The sequence below is a fragment of the Periplaneta americana genome, chromosome 3, assembly GCF_040183065.1.
Source record: "Periplaneta americana isolate PAMFEO1 chromosome 3, P.americana_PAMFEO1_priV1, whole genome shotgun sequence".
Lineage (NCBI taxonomy): Eukaryota > Metazoa > Arthropoda > Insecta > Blattodea > Blattidae > Periplaneta > Periplaneta americana.
Genome location: NC_091119.1, coordinates 10,816,649 through 10,837,581, shown reverse-complemented (window position 1 = coordinate 10,837,581; position 20,933 = coordinate 10,816,649). Strand labels below are relative to the sequence as shown.

At 34.5% G+C, this 20,933-nt stretch overlaps 2 protein-coding genes and 1 non-coding gene across 3 annotated transcripts; 2 read left to right on the top strand and 1 right to left on the bottom strand.

The window, feature by feature from the left end:
• The first annotated feature begins 4,219 nt into the window (after positions 1-4,219).
• Snapin (SNAP associated protein) lies at positions 4,220-10,619 on the top strand. The gene is made up of 3 exons (XM_069819991.1): positions 4,220-4,405; positions 5,075-5,240; positions 10,172-10,619. Exons 1-3 carry the CDS (start codon positions 4,254-4,256, stop codon positions 10,286-10,288), a joined length of 435 nt encoding a protein of 144 aa, XP_069676092.1. The 5' UTR covers positions 4,220-4,253; the 3' UTR covers positions 10,289-10,619.
• Positions 10,620-10,832: 213 nt separating this feature from the next.
• On the top strand, positions 10,833-18,588 carry HemK2 (HemK methyltransferase 2). Its single transcript, XM_069819990.1, has 2 exons — positions 10,833-11,418; positions 18,233-18,588. Exons 1-2 carry the CDS (start codon positions 10,972-10,974, stop codon positions 18,425-18,427), a joined length of 642 nt encoding a protein of 213 aa, XP_069676091.1. The 5' UTR covers positions 10,833-10,971; the 3' UTR covers positions 18,428-18,588.
• On the bottom strand, positions 14,015-14,133 carry LOC138697195 (5S ribosomal RNA). Its single transcript, XR_011331557.1, has one exon. It is a non-coding gene; the product is annotated as a 5S ribosomal RNA (ribosomal RNA).
• Positions 18,589-20,933: the final 2,345 nt, after the last annotated feature.

Genomic DNA, 20,933 nt, shown 5'->3' with positions numbered 1-20,933 from the left:
TTTTTCAATTCTAAATCAATTTACAGGTTATATCAAGCCTAATGTTCATGTTATTCTCTAGATTATATCAAGGTCAATGACCTTCGTGCCTCAGAAAAAATCAATACTTTCGCATCTAAGCACATCTCACAATTCAGGTCAGTTCCGCTCCTCACTTACATAACCATAACATGAATACTTATGAATAATTTCAAGTTAGAAATATGGTCGAGCATAAAAAGTCGTATGAAACTTGCCTATAATGGTAATTAAGGTGCTCGTATGAAAATTGTGAAACTCGCTTGCACTCATTTCATAAACAAACATACTCGCGTCTTAATTACTACCATTATAGGCTCGTTGCATAATGTACTATTATTCAATATATTACATGAGATAGCTCTCTCATAGATCCTGAGGAAGGAGCTGGAGCAGATGGTACTTGTGAAATCTTTTCCTTCTATAACAATGTGGGGAAAAATACCACAAATTTTGATGGAGAAGTTGAAGCTATTTATATATCCCTTCAAAATTTATTTCTTTGGATTCATCATTGCAAGAATATAATCGTATTAAGTGACAAGAGCCACATTACAATTAATATATCAACATATCAACCAAAAATGGAAAAAAATAAAATAAATTCATTCAGTGATTAAACAAATCCAAAGTTTAAATAAAATTATAGTTCTTCAGTGGATTCCTGCATACAAGGTCAGACAATTTAAAAACAAGATTTGTTTAAAAAATGTGATTAATTTCCAGAAACTTGCATTTAACTCTTGTCCCCTTCCCTGTCTACGCACCACTACATGCTCGTCTTCCATTGTTCATAACAATGCTGCAGCTCATCAACCTCCAACACTTTCAGTAGTTGTGCCGTTTTTGGCTTTGCTTCTTCGACGGACAGAAAATGGGTTCCCTTCAGGACACTTTTCACTCTGGCAAAGAGAAAGAAGTCACAGGAGGCTAAATCTGGTGAATTTGGAGGATGTTCAAGCACTGGAATGTGTTTATCGACTAGAAACCATCTTTGTCTACCACAAATTCCAGTTGGACCTGCCAGGACTCAAACACTGGTTATGGGTAAGGGATTTCATGTGATGAGGTAAGATGGATTCGTGTAGCTTGCTTGGAGGTAGTTAATTCCATTGGTGTTTCAATTTTTCTATGTATCTGTGTATTATATTTGCTTATTAAGATATTCTTCATTGTTCTATATACACTTTTAACACTAATGATATGATATGATATATTTGGTCACAGCACTTCTTTACATATAATGGTGTACCTCACATTTCTGTATCCGGTGCCACCATTAACATATTATTACAGTAACATTATTTTCAGTACGCGTCTACACAAATACTCCCAATTACACTATGTACCTTTTAATTACTTGTTCAATCTCCCCTTCAGTATTTCTCCTACATTTCATTTGCTATTCTCTATTTGATCATTAATCGTAATATATCTAAAATTATATAAGCCTTTCAAACCCCCTTTTACCTCTAACTACTGTTCACTAAAATTTTAATTTCACTTATTCTCTATAAATTGTCATATTGAATTATTTGTCCTATTTGTTCTTTGACCTTTTCTCCTATCTTTCTCTTATATTCATTTACTGTTCCAATGTTCAAATGTTAGTACTAATTTTATGCTGCCACTTGTTCATTTCTCTGAACCCTTTTTCACTATTTTCACTCATTCCTATTTGCGCTCACTTTCACTTTCTCACTATTCTGCTTACACCTTATCCTTTGTCACTATTCTCACTTCCTATAAATACTTATATTTTATTCTACACATCAGCTTATACACTTTCTCTCTCCCCTATACTTCTCGATCTTTTCCATTTTCACTTTACTTGCACTTTTTGATCACATCCCCACATCTTTTAATCATATCTAATATCTTTGCTATATCCTCAGCTGTCGCAGATTCTGACCTTTCTTTACTGTTCGTCTCTGCCTTATTTCTGTCTTTGCCTTTCTTTCTATTTATCTCTTCTTCTATTCCTCTTTTATTCCCCCCCCCCCACGCTTTCACTTTCACATACTAGATTTCCACATACACTCTCACCCTTATTCTTTTCACTACTTTCTTCCCTATCACTTCCTGACTCTTGGTTTCTCTTTTTATCCCCACTCGCCTTTTTTTCTAGTGTCTGTGTTTCTTGTTCCGTTATTGTACTTACAATATAATCACTGATTAACTTTATAACTTCTTTACTGTGTTAACATTAGGAAATTACCTGGCTGACTAGTTTCGAAGGGATATTCTTCATTGTCCAAAGCCTCAATGACAGTTGAGAATATCACTTCGAAACTAGTTAATTTTCTAATGTTAACACAGTAAAGAAGTTATAAAGTTAATCAGTGACTGGGTTATACATCTCTTCTAGTTCGTACTAACAGAATGGCATCTTTGATGTGAGTATCCTATAAGAGTGCAAAGCCTTAGAAATAATGTATGGAGCTATATTTTTTTCGTGAATAGAAACAAAAACGAGAGTTTATAACTAGTTCACTCAATACTCACATACCCAGTAGAACTTGGATAAGAAACTTTACAAACAAAACAAATGAAATTGCCAAAATAATATTAAAAGAATAGTAGGTATTTACAGTAAATGAAATGTGTAGAGATCATATCAGAAATGTTATAAGGGACTAGTGTAAAATTAAGCCAATAAATTGGATATGTGTACAAAGGAATGAATGAGACAATCATGTAACTAGAGTGAATGACAAAAGATAAATCACCAAGGAGACACAGATGCATAGATCGACCAAAAAAGATACTGTTCGACAGTGGTTTGAGCAGACTTTAAGTCTAGTTTAGGGTGACCAGATGTCCCTTTGTTCAGCCTCTTGTCCCCTGTCCCGAGAAAAGTATGCTCAGGATGCCAAATTTCCCCCCCCCTTTTTTTTTTTTTTTTTTTTTTTAACGGCATCCTGTTTCCCTAAATTATTGTTGAAATATTTTTTGTTTTATTTGATAATCACGTAAAACATTAATTAATTCTATATTGATGTAGATTCATTTTCCGGGCTGAGAGGCCGTGGTCTATTAGTTGGTTTTATACCAGACGAAACGTCTGGTATAAAACCAACTAATAGACCACGGCCTCTCAGCCCGGAAAATGAATCTACATCTATAGACTCCGGCCGTGAAAGCCTACACTGCAAGATTAATTCTATATTGTTTCCATCAGATGTCACCGTAATGAATTCTGTGAAGGCAATGTTAATCACAAAATCTAATTTCAAAAATGTGTCTTGCATGGACTTCTGTAGTTTCCTGAAGAAAAGGCCAGCACTTCTAGAGCAAATTCACTCATCAAAGAAACATAATTCTGATTGTACAGTTTCATCTTCATGGAGAATATTAAAATACAGTAGTTACAAGGTAATACGAGGCATTTATATATATGTTATATAAATAAGTTCAGAATACAGTGACATGGATAGCCTGTAATGTAAGGTTCAATTAACCTGAAGTATTTTTAAACAGTAAGTTAACTAATCCAGACTAGTTGCAATATAAAAAAATGCTTAACAATAACTTAAGCCAAGTACTCATGCTACTCTATTATGTATAATTATTAGACCCATAGTCTGGTTATTGTAAACAGTGTAGTATTTATTACTTTAAAATAAAACTGACATTATATAAACACAAGTGATGTCATAATTAATGTTTAGATAAAATGTTGATTCATGTCAACTGTAATAATAAGTGCCCCTTTTTTTGGGAATCTGGTCACCTTAGTCTAGTTTTAAAATTTTATCTCATAGTTAAATTTAGAATAAAGTAACAGGAGTAACTTTTTCTTTGCGATTCAAACCTTGAAATCAAAGACTTAAAAATAAATAAATAACAAAAAAAATAAAGTCACGATTAACTTCTATCAGAGACGCATGAATTTTAATTGTGTATTTTGCTGTGTTGAATGATGAAGATATGTGCCCATATTTCCTTGAGAACCTCGAAATATAATATTTATCATTGCTTTACGCCACGGGAAGGAAGATAATGTGAAAATCGAAAATGGAGAATTAAAATTTAATCACAAGGCTTAATTTGATAATTCCCGCTGAGAATTTACGTCATTGCAGTCATACCAACATTCAGGATATAATTCAACGTGATGGCAACTTTAAAAACGATCTATAAACATTTAAATTACCACGTTGAATGTCTGAATGCTGCCAATAAAGAAAGAGAGAGATAGAGAGAAAAAAAAAGAATATCGTAGAAAAAAAATAATGGATCTTGACACGGAGAGTACGACTACTTCGATTGATGATAAAACCGAAGACTTCTGTGAAAATCCTACTCGAGATACTCTAGCAGAAGGTTTAATGTGTCTTCTGAAACCTACAATTGATCAATTAGATGAAAGAGTACGAGCCACAAGGTGATTATAAACAATTTATGACATTTGAAACTATATATTACATAACCTGTGCAAAGGGTTAGTAGATAGTAATCTGCTAGATTATAATAGTAAAACGTTATATGATTTATAAAATAATTTTCCGGTTCTTTAATGACTGATCTTTTTTTTTTTTTTTTTTTTTTTTGAGAAATACAATTATTTCACCACCATGTCTAGTGACGGTTAAGTTTCTTACCCATTCACCTAACCTATAAATGGATTATAGGGTAATTCTCCCTATTAGCCGCACCACTTCTAATGTGGTACATTTAGTTGGGAGAATTGCCAAGATATTACAGCCCTACACATTTTATTTTACTCTACTTGTTTATCGTAATACAGTTTTATTTAGTTTTAAGGATCATAGCCTATATATAATTCTTGTTTTATAGACTTATATAAGTTGTTGGTTTTGGTTAGAATCCACAAATAGTCTGAATTTTGAGTCTGAGTTTTATAGAAAATCTCGAATTATCATATCCTGTATTCATAGGCTCATTCTACTGATGACAAGTGTGCATGAATCGTAAGCAACGGCATGAATAATGTTTCATGCAGTGGAGATATAATGACCTATAAATTACTACTGAAGGTGTTCCGATGTATATACAATATGTAGCCTATATTATGTCTGTGTTTCTTTCTCAGAATCAGCCAGGTAGAGTTAAAACAACAAATTGAAGGATTAGCAGAAGAACTGAAGAAGATATCAGAATCTCAACAGTGTCCTCTAGATCTTGATTTGTACGTCAGAAAGCTAATAAACGCGAAGTTGAAAGTAACAGTTGTCAGCAACATACTGCAGACGGCCCAGGTAAACTATTCCTACTTTTATTTATTTATTTATTTTCAATTTCGTATTAGAAATAATAAATTAGAATGAGGTCAGTTAGGCCTAGTAATATACATGTTAACATAAATCAGTGTATACTTCTGGACGTATCCTTTCACGAGTCTCATTGTGTAAATGTGTATTTTGTGTGTTCCTTTCCTTCCACCTGACTTTCTCTCATTATACAAAATACCGTTATTTTTCCGTATCTACAGGGTATACAGTAGAACCCCAATCATCTGTAAACCTATTAACCGATTGGCTGATTACACTGGTCAACAAAATTAAACATATTTTTTGTCAAAAGGTAAAGAATGGGTGATTCTTGTAGCATTTTTCGTGCTGATTTGAAATTTGTTTTAATATTTTTCTATCATCTAGAGTTTTTGAGTAATTATATGAAATGTAATTAAAACTTTTCTGGTATTGATACCTTGTAACATTTTACCTAAAATATTTATTTACCTAAAATATTTATTTACCTAAAATATTTATAGATTTTAGGCTACACTTCGCTTGAGAAATATCTCTTTTGAGTGTCCAGCAGTAGTCTGACACAAAATTTGGGCTCCATTTTTACTGGTAGCGCCTTTCCATTTCAGAAAAATCCTGATGAAAATGCTCCCCATGTTCGTCACTCACTATCCGAAGGTTTTGAGGAAAGAAAAATAGATGAGAATTCAAGAAGTTATTTAGAGAGATATGTGACACCCCATCACGTTATAGTTCTGAATCAGCTCGCTGACAAGTTCTCTGTAATCTCCTGATCTGTGGTTCCTGGAAAGTAAGAGTCTGTTGAATGATCCTTAGGTTCTCGGCATATCATTGGAACTGGAAAAGGCATATGACGGGATCCTTTTAGCCAACCAGCTAATAGAATCACATTGAGCACAACAGATTTCAGGGACCCAGTTCATGTTCTCATTTATTTTGCAATCAAAAGAACACTCGTAAGCTCTTTTAACTAGTGTAGTAAAATTCAAATATAACTAATCACAAACGTAACAAAAATTGTTTGTGTGATATTTATACAATATTTCGAGGTATGTTTCACTTTATAAGATACTTTCACCACACCGTAGACACCATGTCTCTTCTTCTTCTTCTTCTTCTTCAGTCCCTTCTGCTGCTAAGCATTGGGTTTGCCTCTCTCCGTCCATTTCATCCATTTTTCCCGGTCTCTACACATTCTCTTCGTCTCTACCATTGTTTTTCCTTTCTGTTGGCCTATTCTTTCTATTGTATCCTCCCATTTAATCCTTGGTCTTCCTCTTCTCTTTCTTCCTTCCACTCTCATTTCCATCACCTGTTTAACCTTCCTTTCTTCTCCCATACGATATACACGCCCAAACCATTTCAATTGCCTTTCATTAATCGCCTCTGTTAATGATTTTCTCAGTTTAACTTCTTCTCTTACCCTGTCATTCCTTATCCTATCTCTTCTGGTCTTTCCTACAGTTCTTCCTAGATATTTCATTTCCACTGCTGTTAATTTACTTCCATGTTTATCTAATGCCCACGTGCATCAACGTCGGTTAGTGTAACCATCGGTTAAAATTGTCACCTAATCCCTGATTAAGCATTTTTACGGTGGATCGACCTCGGTTGCGACTTAAATAGGAGGTTAACCACAGTAATCTCTAACCGGCCAAATATGAGCAGTTAAAGGAGATAACCAGCGATTAGTAGAGCAAGTAAAGCAAAATGGCGGCCAGAACCACAGGTGATTATTTCGAAGACGATTATTATTGTACAGTACTTGAATTACTTGGATAGAGCGTGAGTGTGAAGGTTCTTTAGTGGAAAGAGAGAATTCTTACGAGGAATTAGGTGATAGAAAATTTCAGGAGGGATTTCGTTTATCAAAATCTACAAATGGATTACTTGAAATAACACAAGAACAATCATATTTCTCCTACGGATCGGCTGCTTGTATTACGATTCTATGTAACTGTTATTTTCTGTATTTTAAGAGGGAATACTCGAATACCGGTATCTCTTTCTCTATGTCACTGGCTGAACAAAGAGAGGTTATGGATGGATCTTAGGATAATGCACAATTCCCTGGTGTAAATGGGGTCCAAGATTGTACACACATTCCTACCAATTTTCTGCATCCTTTTCCTTTATGGATATTCCATCTTTTTTATATAATACATTTAAATCTAGTAATTAAGTCTATCGATACTTCAACCTAACATTGGGATATAATAATTTTTGGACTCAATTTTCCATTCTGTACGATTTTAACCTAACAGTACTGAAAAACAAAGAAATGGAACTCACAAAAATAACAGCGCCCAAAGGCAAACAAATGCAACGCGAAAATGTAGGATACGTTCATTTCGATGTAGAACATAGTGAGCGCAGTCGTTTTTAGACGTTGACTATTATCTTTGCAGCGGTATGGATGCTTTCCTTTAGTCATTTTGTAGAAACAATGTACCATCATAGACTTTACTCTGGTTAAATGAGGTGTCAGCTAGCCGTGTTTTAGTAATCGGTGATTATGAATGGTGCACATAAATTACATTTTAACCACGGCTACTGTTTAACCATCGTTTCGTAATCTATGATTACTGCGTTTTTAATCAATGTTGATGCACTTCGCCATAAGAGTGGTAAGCTTTCGGTACTATATTGTATTATAGGTTTAATTATTGAATTATATATATCAGTATTTTTGTCTTAGTGGTTATTTCTTTTTTTCCCAACTATTGTATTACTTATTTGATAGTATGCTGATGATGCTTTCTTTATCCTGTTCAGTACTTCTTGATCTACTCTTCCATCAGTAGTTATTATTGTTCCTAAATATTTAAAACTTTCCACTCTCTCCAGGTTTTGTCCTTCACATTCAATGTTAAATTCTGTTTCCTGTCTATCTTCCTCAGAGATCCACGTTACTGTACTCTTGTTGACATTAATCCGCATCCTTTTTCTCATTAACTCTTCGTTCCATTCCATCAGCATATGTTGTAGCCTTTCAGGTGTTTCTGCTATTAATGCTATATCATCCGCATAGATTAATGGCGAAGTGCATCAACATTGATTAAAAACGCAGTAATCATAGATTACGAAACGATGGTTAAACAGTAGCCGTGGTTAAAATGTAATTTATGTGCACCATTCATAATCACCGATTACTAAAACTTGGCTAGCTGACACCTCATTTAACCAGAGTAAAGTCTATGATGGTACATTGTTTCTACAAAATGACTAAAGGAAAGCATCCATACCGCTGCAAAGATAATAGTCAACGTCTAAAAACGACTGCGCTCACTATGTTCTACATCGAAATGAACGTATCCTACATTTTCGCGTTGCATTTGTTTGCCTTTGGGCGCTGTTATATTTGTGAGTTCCATTTCTTTGTTTTTCAGTACTTTTAGGTTAAAATCGTACAGAATGGAAAATTGAGTCCAAAAATTATTATATCCCAATGTTAGGTTGAAGTATCGATAGACTTAATTACTAGATTTAAATGTATTATATAAAAAAGATGGAATATCCATAAAGGAAAAGGATGCAGAAAATTGGTAGGAATGTGTGTACGATCTTGGACTACACCAGGGAATTGTGCATTATCCTAAGATCCATCCATAACCTCTCTTTGTTCAGCCAGTGACATAGAGAAAGAGATACCGGTATTCGAGTATTCCCTCTTAAAATACAGAAAATAACAGTTACATAGAATCGTAATACATGCAGCCGATCCGTAGGAGAAATATGATTGTTCTTGTGTTATTTCAAGTAATCCATTTGTAGATTTTGATAAACGAAATCCCTCCTGAAATTTTCTGTCACCTAATTGCTCGCAAGAATTCTCTCTTTCCACTAAAGAACCTTCACGCTCACGCTCTATCCAAGTAATTCAAGTACTGCACAATAATAATCGTCTTCGAAATAATCACCTGTGGTTATGGCCGCCATTTTGCTTTACTTGCTCTACTAATCGCTGGTTATCTCCTTTAACCGCTCATATTTGGCCGGTTAGAGATTACTGTGGTTAACTTCCTATTTAAGTCGTAACCGAGGTCGATCCACCGTAAAAATGCTTAATCGGGGGTTAGGTCACAATTTTAACTGATGGTTACACTAACCGACGTTGATGCACGTGGGCATAACATTTGTAAATATACTGGTCTTAATCTCCAATTTCCCACTTTAGTTCTATGTGTCCTACGTAAAATATACTTAATAGGTCAAAATAGGCATTTTAGGTGCTATTAAAATATCAATTTTAGGCATAGTTTTATATGGAACGTGTACTTGCAAGTTTTTTTGAACTTATCTTTTAAGGATTAAAATAGGGTTTTACCTAAAATCCAAAGTCTAGTAATAAGTAATTTTGTGGAGAATTACATGACTTTTCTTCATTTAAATTTTGGTGAACACTGTTTACCCTATTTCCTGTAAATGTGTGCCACCACTTTTGTGTATGTATTAGATCTACATGAGTTTCCGAAAGTAATAATAAGTTGCACATAAAATGTTATTTATCTGAACAGTCATCAATTTTTTTTTGATTGTACGTATATAAAGTCCACACCTGTGGAGTAACGGTCAGCGCGTCTGGCCGCGAAAGCAGGTGGCCCTGGTTCGATTCCCGGTTGGGACAAGTTACCTGGTTGAGGTTTTTTTCCGGGGGTTTCCCTCAATCCACTATGAGCAAATGCTGGGTAACTTTCGATGTTGGACCCTGGACTCATTTCACCGGCATTATCACCATCTCATTCAGATGCTAAATAACCTAAGCTGTTGGTAAAGCATCGTAAAATAACCTACTAAAAAAAATGTACGTATACCATAATTATCAGCTTTATAGCCTCACTACCTTGAGTCCAAACAAGAGATTCATTGAAACATAGACACCATGTCAACTTGTCAACAAGGATATTTTATGCTTTCAGGACCGATTAAATAAAGTACATCAGCAGATCGCACGCGAGCAGTCAAGACGGCGAGCACTGTTGGAGCCTTCACCCATCACCACACCCCTAGAAGCTGCAAACCCTTCAATACAATAGAATGTGGCTATGCCATTTCAACAATCAGTATAGTTAGAACAGATATGCCTTAATTCATTCCAAACAATAATAATTCGCTCTTGATTTTGTATTTTTCATACTGGTAAAGAGTGTTAGAGAATGATGAAATCTAGCATCCAAAATTTTCTCCAAATATTAGCTTGAAAAATAATGTACAATAACACGCTGCATGATTTTGGTTATGAAATTATTATTATTTTTAATTTGTAAGAGACTGAATGGTCTAGTCACTCACAAGTAGTGTAAGGTCAGTAAATATATATATTTTTTCTTGGTTGCTTTTAAAAATACAGTCTATTGCTATAAAATATTCGTGTCTTGAGAAACATTGTTCATACATTTTCTGATTTTACTGTTCCCGCAGATTTTTTTTTTATACAACATTCGTTTAAGACTTCAATAATAAACTTATTTTACAACATAAACTTACTAGAAAGAATCACTAATATATAATATACTTCAGAAATTAATTTATTTTCAGTGAGAATATTATAATCGCTGAATATTTTGAAAACTAGCGATATTGTTGTAGCCTAATTTGAATATTTTATTTTGTTATTTTAATGCCCTATATACAGATTATCAATTTGTTGTTGATAGTTCCTTGCATGAGTGATGAATTCTTGCCTTTTTAAACTCTACTGTACATTTGTCTAAACAAAATGGAAACGCCTTCATTATCCCACTTGTCAGTAGAAGATTATGACAATGTATATGAACCAGCAGAAGACAGTTTCTTGCTTATTGATGCACTGGAACAAGATCTGAAATTTCTGAGAAGTTTGAATCCATCTCTTTGTGTGGAGTTAGGAAGTGGTTCAGGTGTTGTGATCACCGCAGTGGCCAAGGCCCTTGGAAGAAGCAGCTGTTATGTTGCAGTCGACATAAATCCAATTGCCTGCAAGATAACACAGGAGACAGCTCAACACAATAACACAGATGTCGATGTTGTGGCCATGGACTTGATGTCTGGATTCCATTGGAATAACAAGATTGATGTGTTAATCTTCAATCCACCGTATGTAGTGACTCCATCTGAAGAAGTGGAAGGGAAAGGAGTGCATGGAGATCTGGCCAGAGCATGGGCTGGTGGTGAAAGAGGACGACAAGTAAGTATGTATGTATGTATTTATTCACACTGCAAATGGGTAAATACCCGGTGACAGTGGTAACTAATTACAGTACACTCAATAATGACAATTAATAATAAATTAGAATTCATAATATTAATAATAGAATAATAATAGCAATCTATACTAATAATAAATCTGTAGCCAACATTTTTCTGGTAATTTTCGATTTTCCAAAAATAATTGGTGTTAACATGTATAATTAACTATCCTGAAACCGAAAATCGCTTTTTTGAAATTTTTGCTTGTGTGTCTGTCTGGTGGCAAAGTGCATCAACATCAGTTAAAAACGCAGTAATCATAGATTACGAAATGATGGTTAAACAGTAACCGTGGTTAAAATGTAATTTCTGTGCACCATTCACAATCACCGATTACTTAAACATGGCTAGCTGACACCTCATTTAACCAGAGTAAAGTCTATGGTGGTACACTGTTTCTACAAAATGACTAAAGGAAAGCATCCATACTGCTGCAAAGATAATAGTCAACGTCTAAAAACGACTACGCTCACTCCGTTCTACATCAAAATGAACATATCCTACATTTTCGCGTTGCATTTGTTTGCTTTTCGGCACTGTTATATTTACGAGTTGCATTTCTTTGTTTTTCAGTGTTGTTAGGTTAAAGTCGTACAAAATGGAAAATTGGATGCAAAAATGATTATATCCCAATGTGAGGTTGAAGTATTGATAAGACTAATTTACTAGATGTAAATATATTATATAAAAAAGAAGTAATATCCATAAAGGAAAAGGATGCAAAAGATGAATAGGAATGTGTGTACGATCCAGGACCCCATTTACACCAGGGAACTGTTCATTATCCTAAGATCCATCCATAACCTCTCTTTCTTCAGCCAGTGACATAGAGAAAGAGATATTCGAGTATTCCCTCTTAAAATACAGAAAATAATAGTTACATAGAATCGTAACATAAGCAGCTGATCCATAGGAGAAATATGACTGTTTTTGTGTTGTAGATTTTGATAAACGAAATTCCTCCTGAAATTTTCTGTCACCTAATTCCTCATAAGAATTCTCTCTTTCCACTAAAGAAACTTCACGCTCACGCTGTATCCAAGTAATTCAAGTACTGCACAATAATAACCGTCTTTGAAATAAACATCTGTGGCTCTGGCCGCCATTTTGCTTTACTTGGTCTACTAATCACTGGTTATCTCCTTTAACTGCTCGAATATGGCCGGTTAGAGATTACTGTGGTTAACCTACTATTTAAGTTGTAACCAAGGTCGATCCACCGTAAAAATGCTTAATCAGGGGTTAAGTGACAATTTTAACCGATGGTTACACTAACCGACGTTGATGCACGTGGGCATGGATGTTTGTTACCTTTTCACGCGATAATGGCTGAACTGATTTATATGAAAATTAGAATATAAATTAAGTTCGTTGTAACTTAGATTTTAGGCTATATGTCATTCAAAATACTTTATTTAAAAGGGGGGTTATAAGGGGGCTTGAATTAAATAAATCGAAATATCACCCTTATTATTAATTTTTGTGAAGAATGTTGCATAACAAAAGTTTTTTTTTTTTTTTTTAATTATTTCCGATAAGTTTTATTCTATGCAAAATTTTGATAGGACTGATATTTAATGAGATAAATGACTTTTAAAATTTATATAACAACGCTATCTAAGGTGCTGTAATGAAATAAAAAACAAATGACTTCGTCTATAAGGGGCCTTGGACAACAACAAACGAAAGCTATTAAACATAGCCTACAGAGAATGTTTGTGTGTTTGTATGAAGTAATATCGATTAAAGGATATACAAGACTTTTAAAATAACAATACAATACATTTTCATCACTGCCTCAGATTATAGCATTGTTGTTCCTGCAATAACTCCTATATGCAAAATATAAAATTTTTGAGTAGGAAGAAAAAACACATTTATTCATTCCATGGCAATGGTACATAGGAGATCGTTAATTCTTACATTTTCGAAAGAAAGAAATATAATTACATATCACTATAAGTTATATGCTGTATCACTATTTAAGTTATTTGAAGGGTTCAGAACCATAGTGGGCCAAGCACCATTTACTGAAGACGTAGAAAACAAGGGTTAAAATTAAGTTTTTACCATAATTCAATGGAAACATATAGCAAGTAATATAAAGTTTACACATTAAAACTAATTAATGATATGTCAATCTTCATTAAACTATGGTTGCATGTAATAACAATTAAGAAACATGTTAAAGGAATTGTCATTGCACCAATGAGTGGTCTCTGGATCAAAATGATCGCATTTTAATTATTTAAATACAATTTAAATTAAATAACATATTAAACGATTTATCCTTCTATCAAAGACGAATGTTCCTTGCATCAAACGTCCTATTTTAATTATGTAATTACTTTATATTTATTTCTAACAAGTGCAGCGGAGCGCATGGGTATGGCTAGTATATAATAATATTAACAAGGAGGATCCTAAATTAAATGAAGCACAATCACTTAATATAACACAATTAATTAAAGTAAATATAATTTATATCTTAACCCTAACTTTGAACTCTAACCCACGAGTATAAAAAAAAATTTCGCCAACGGCACGTGGTGTTCCCAAGCGGTCACCCATCCAAATACTGACCACGCCCAATGTTGCTTGACTTTGGTGATCGGATGAGAACCGGTATTTTCAACATGGTGTGGCCATTGCCATATGCTTTGATTAATTACACTTTTGGCTTTGATTCTAGAGTTTAATGTTGTTGATGTTATGACGATTATTGTTGATCACAAGCAACATCTTGCATGTAAAAGATTTTCGTTATAACTTTATATTCTGAAATGTACGTCTTCCCCAACTTGTGAGGTTGCCATATGACAAATCGTCTATTTAAAGAGTTTATAAATGCTGAAAACAATTTTTGTTACCTGTTTGCAGATGTTAAGTTTGTGGAATATAATCATACACATCACATGAACTGTATGTAGTTTCAGAAGAGCATATTTTACATAACATTATATAATTTTATACTCGGTTCGATAGGAATTAATTAGAAATTAAGTGATTTCAACCAAATTGAAATGTGTGTTCTTTTTTTTTTTTTACTGAAAAAATACTATAGCTTATTTGAGAACAACTGTGGCTTGTGATATTTACTAAAGATTTTTTTATTATTTTAATCCTACAGAATAATATCTGTTCTCAAATATTAATTGTTAACATAACGGATATTATTCTGTAGGATTAAAATAATAAAAAAATCTTTAGTAAATTCATCTAGCTGTAGTGCATATTTCTGTACAGATTACTGTGCACTTTACTGTGGAATCCCGGCCATTAGTCACTCAGCTGAGCAATAGCAGTTGACTTGAATATATACGTAAACACATATGCCCAACTTTGAGTCAGGCCACTAAGGGAAAAACAATGGAGGAGTGGAGTTTGATCCGGTGCTGTGGATTGGACTTTGGTGTAGCTCAATGGTGAGAATGCTTGGTATGTAGAACCAAGGACCCGGGTTCGATCCCCAGCACCGGATCGAATTTTTCTTCTCAAATATTAATTGTGATATTTAGTCTTGGAAGGAATTTGTTGTGAAAAATCAAAATGTCACATAAAAACATTGGAATTCTATGATGACAAATCACTCATAGTGAAATCATTTGTTTATCTTACTTATTTATATATTGATACTACATTTATACCCATTTAGTGGCCTCTAAAACATTCGCTTCTAAAGAAACTGAGAATATTCAAATTGACACTTCATATTTTTCAAGTGAATTCTATAGTTTGACAAATTGAACTGAAACCCTGACCGAGTTACTACTTGAGCGCTGGCTGTCTTGGGGAGGAGCAAGTGAGAAAGCACGGGGGGGAAGGGAGAGAGCACTATGCACTATGTACTTGTAGGTCCACTCACAGTTTGTCAAACCTGCTAACAAAAGCATTAACAGGTTGACTAGTTGCCTGCAATGCTAGCATAATGGAACCTTCCTAGCCGACAGTCGAGGCAAAAATGAAGAATCCGTTATTGTGGTAATACTGGAGAGTGGTTCTTCTATTGGTCGCGATACCCACACACACCCTCTCAGATATTTACGTGGTGATTGGTGACTGAATGACGAGGAGCGAGGGAGAGAGAAGAAAGAAAGAGAGAGATTCCAGAAGTTGGCGTGTTTTACGGGGTTTCACTTGAAGTTGTCGAACTATACACACTTAAGTTAATTCCAAAAAAAATCATAAATATTTAAATTGACATTCCATATCCAGTGTACATGAATGTACAGTGTCAGCAATGAAGAGTGATGGGAATGCCCATTGTCATGTCAATACTATATTTTTTACCGAACGAATTGGCTTAGATGATAATGTTTGAGACTGGCATTCAGGAGGTCCTGGGTTCAAACCCCATGGCCGACCAATCTGAGTGGGATTTTTCATGGTTTCCCTCAGTCACAAAGGCAAATACTTACTTACTGGCTTTTAAGGAACCGGAGGTTCCAATTGCCGGCCTCACATAAGCCCGCCATTGGTCCCTATCCTGAGCAAGATTAATCCAGTCTCTATCATCATATCCCACCTCCCTCAAATCCATTTTAATATTATCTTCCCATCTATGTCTCGGCCTCCCTAAAGGTCTTTTTCCCTCCGATCTCCCAACTAACACTCTATGTGCATTTCTGGATTCGCCCATACTTGCTACATGCCCTACCCAACTAAAACGTCTGGATTTAATGTTCCTAATTATGTCAGGTGAAGAATACAATGCGTGCAGTTCTGCATTGTGTAACTTTCTCCATTCTCCTGTAACTTCATCTCTCTTAGCCCCCAAATATTTTCGTAAGCACTTTATTCTCAAACACCCTTAACCTATGTTCCTCTCTCAAAGTGAGAGTCCAAGTTTCACAACCATAAAGAACAACCGGTATTATAACTGTTTTATAAATTCTAACTTTCAGATTTTTTGACAGCAGACTAGATGACAGCAAACCGAATAATAACACGCATTTCCAATATTTATTCTGTGTTTAATTTCGTCCCGAGTATCATTTATATTTGTTACTGTTGCTCCAAGATATTTGAACTTCTCCACCTCTTCAAAAGATAAATTTCCAATTTTTATGTTTCCATTTCGTACAATATTCTCGTCACGAGACATAATCATATACTTTGTCACAAAGGCAAATGCCGGGTGAAAATTTACGTGACATGATTCATCATCACCTCAATCACCAATATCATAAACATTAATCAAAATCTAGTCAGTTAATGATCACAAGCCATCTATAACACACGACAATAGAAACAGGAACTCAACAATAGTAACAACGGCCTACTGATGAACCCAAAGATTCAAGATCCAAAACGCTGTTAAAGCGTGTATAAATAAACTTAACAAAAAAAAAAAATTACCACATTTAATTGTGTAGCTGTGAAGCTTGACCTTGTTCATCATAGTTTCGTACATTTTATCCATCACATTTAATCATGATATGCATTACGTGAAAATGTTTTGAAAAATTATATATACAGGGCATATCAAAAGTCCGGTAACACTTCAAATATTTGATACACAAAAACTACTAATGATAGCACTTTCAAACACAGGTCAGTTTAAAGTCAAACTCTCAAAGTTCGTTTTACACCTTACAGAGATTCAATGTGTGAACCATGAGTGACTCGGCAGATGTCCAAACGATAATCAAACTCCTCCCATACCCTTTTCAACATATCCTCTGTGACCGTGATGGCAGCTTCTCGAATTCTGGTTTTTAGTTCCTCTAAATCACGTGACAAAGGCAGTACAAACATACGGTCCTTAGGTACCCCCATAGAAAAAAGTCACATGCAGTCATATTGGGTGACCTTGATGGCCATGTCATGAAACATCTGTCCCTTACTCCAGCACGTCCTATCCAACATTCACCTTTGCTGCCTGTTGTTGTAGCTGGCAAGAAAACTCATAGCAGACGACGATGACTTATTCAGCCACTTAATTTTCAGCGACGAAGCAACATTCCATATGAATGGGAAAATTAACAAGCACAACTGTCGTGTTTGGGGTACACAGAAACCTCACAGAATCATTGAACATGAGCGTGATTCACCAAAGGTGAATGTTTTCTACGCGTTGTCACAACAAAAACTGTACGGACCTTTCGTCTTTATTGAGGCTACTGTGACTGGACATTCATATCTGGACATGTTGGAGCAGTAGTTGGTGCCTCAACTTAGACAAGATCTCGATGACGATTTCATCTTTCAGCAAGATGGGGCTCTGCCACATTTCCACAATGCAGTTCGTGCTTACCTGAATACAGAGATGTCTGATCGTTGGATAGGACGTGCTGGAGTAAGGGACAGATGTTTCATAACATTGCCACTAAGGTCACCCGATATGACTGCATGTGACTTTTTTCTGTGGGGGTAACTAAAGGACCGTGTGTTTGTACTGCCTTTGCCACGTGATTTAGAGGAACTAAAAACCAGAATTCGAGAAGCTGCCGCCACGGTCACAGAGGTTATGTTGAAAAGGGTATGGGAAGAGTTTGATTATCGTTTGGACATCTGCTGAGTCACTCGTGGTTCACACATTGAATCTCTGTAAGGTGTAAAACGAACTTTGAGAGTTTGACTTTAAACTGACGTGTGTTTGAAAGTGCTATCATTAGTAGTTTTTGTGTAATAAAATATTGAAAGTGTTACCGGACTTCTGATATGCCCTGTACATTGTGCCTGCTTTTTTTTTTATTTATTTATTGATGTATAACATCGAGCTTAATTAAAACTCTCATATCTCTCAACAGGTTATGGATCGATTGTTCGACAAGATTCCAAGCCTTCTCAGTGAGTGTGGTGTCTTCTATTTGGTTGCAATTGCAGAAAACTGCCCTGAAGATATAAGACTTGCGATGAATTTACTTGGTTTTAATATGCACACTTTAAAGGAGCGTAAGGTCAGAGGTGAACACTTGTTTGTTCTTAAATTTACCAGAACATAATCAGTTCTTACTATTCATCGTAGTTTTGTATATGCAGTAGTATACTTTTTTAATATCATAAGAGAAGGATAAACAGTGAGACATTTGCGTGCAGACACAATGGAGATGTGCTATATAAAGCAGTGTACAGTATGATGTAATACATCAACACTTAAAATATATTCATTGTGTTTTTATTTTTCCTCACATTGATACAATATTGCAGAAAATATTCAATATATGAGCTATTCCATCTCAAATTGACCGAAATATAGAGAAAATTGACCTTACAATTTCTAAATACAATGAAACTTTTTTGTACGTAGAAAACTGTGATACAATGCTTTGTGTAAAGTTTGAGGCATCAGAACTTCATAGTGTTTAAATTAAAAATATTTAAATTTATCGTATTTTCATAAAATTTGCAACTTTAAACTGTTGTAGCTCCGAAACCCTTTCACCCAATGATCAAAATCATGGTTTATTTTGATGCTGAGAAATTAAAGTTTATACTGACATATAAACAGATTTTCTTACTTTTTATGGAAATGGAGAAATTTAGATTTTTCTTCATTAAGACGCCTTTGGCTAGGAAAAAATATTTTAAAAATTTATAGTTGGATTCCGCATTGAAAGTACAAATAAACACATATTTTTTACTGATGGTATGTTGATAAGAAAGTATTGAAAATATCAAATAAAGAAAATAAATAGTACGCGCGTGAACTAACCAGCTGACTGTGAGACGGGAGCTAGCCGAGACAAGCAAGGACAGGAGACAAACACGTGATGTGTCGTCTAGCAGTTATGGCTGTGCTAGCTTTATCACAGGTTTTCATAAACACAGGAGTAAAATGACGCCCAACGCTCGCTTATCTTCAGCTCTCGGCCAGTGCATGCAGTACTGCACCGTTCAAGTCTAGGCGTGTGAAAATAATTTATTTAATACCCTCGAAACTTATTGCCGTACCACTAAGCAAACAATGCCGAATCCCTCTTAATAATGCGAGGTTTTTTCTCAATATTTTTTTACATTTTTACAAATGGCCAAAAAGCCTAAAAGCAAGTGAAATCAGATTATCTGTCTCTCTGTATACAATAAAAATAAAGATTACTTCTTAACATAACCTACCAAATGTCAGCTTCAAAATGAGCTCTCATTCAATGTTCTGCAGTAAATGGTTCCAGAGTTCTGAGTGCTGAAAGGCTTGTTTTTATAAAATACGCTAAATTTGTCGCTCAATAATATGAAAACCGTTTGACTTTCGATAGTATATTTTTGAAAATGCACTCCCCTCGGCACCTTGTATAAGTAAGGAACAAATTAGAGTATAAAAAAAATGCGAGGTTTTTTACTGATCGATTTCATATGGAATAGCCCATATAAACTTCCTCTGTAATTTTTTATACATTTTGTTATATAATTTTTGTTACCTTCTTTCGTGTTACTTGGTGGGAGATGTTTTTTGTTATTGGCACAGGGTTATAAACAGTGCTGTCATGGTAAATTTTTTTTTTTTTTGGCCATACGCCCCACCCCTTGTTTTCTCCCTTGAAATATATTTTACTCTCCTCTCTCTATCTCTCCGACTGTCATTTAATGTTTTTTTTTTAATATTAAAGAAGGAGTAAATAAATTATTTTGCTTTACATTTTAATTATACAACAAGTTTGATTTAAAGAATACACCATGTAGCCTCACAGTAGATGCACCCGTCTCAATGAATCTTGGAGTGTGTATTTGCAGCACTTCTTGTTTTTCAACCATTATTATCTATATATATATATAATTTGAACTGGTAATGGAAATTACGGGAAAACGGCTGAACTCATTCTAATAAATGACCCATCATTTTGAAGCTTGGAACCCAAAGTTTTTCAGAAAAATAGTAGTTTTCAGTGAAATGTCAGTTCTCCTACATAATTTTCCTATTTTCCAAAATCCATCTGTCGTCAGTTTTCAGAAATAATGGCTTTTAGAGAATAAAACAAAACACAAACACAATACAATAAACAATATCACACGAAGGCTATGACATATTTAGAGCTCAGATGGCTCAGATTCTCTGACATCATAATAAACTTTTTCAGAATGTTTCTGTAATATTGGTTATTAAAAACTTCAAGATTTACTAAAAAAAATTTACAGGTCAGATTCTCTGGTGTGTAATTTTCTGAGTACAGCTGTCTGTATATTGGATATTAAAAACTACAAAACTTAAGAATGTTTGACGACATTATTACCATTAAAAATAAAATATTATAGTGAATGCCATGATGTGAATATTTGTAACTTATTATACAGATTGATGCTTTATTGATGATATGAAAGTGATAGCTTTCGGGGTTATACAGGGTGCGTCAGAAAGAACGGATGGATTTCACATGGCAAGAAAATTGTAAAGATTCATCAAATCAAAAATTTATTGTTATCAACATATTCACCAATACATGCAGTTTATTTATGTAAAACAGCATTATCCATATGATGTCCTTGGCTTTCAATACAGGCATCGAGGCGTTTTCT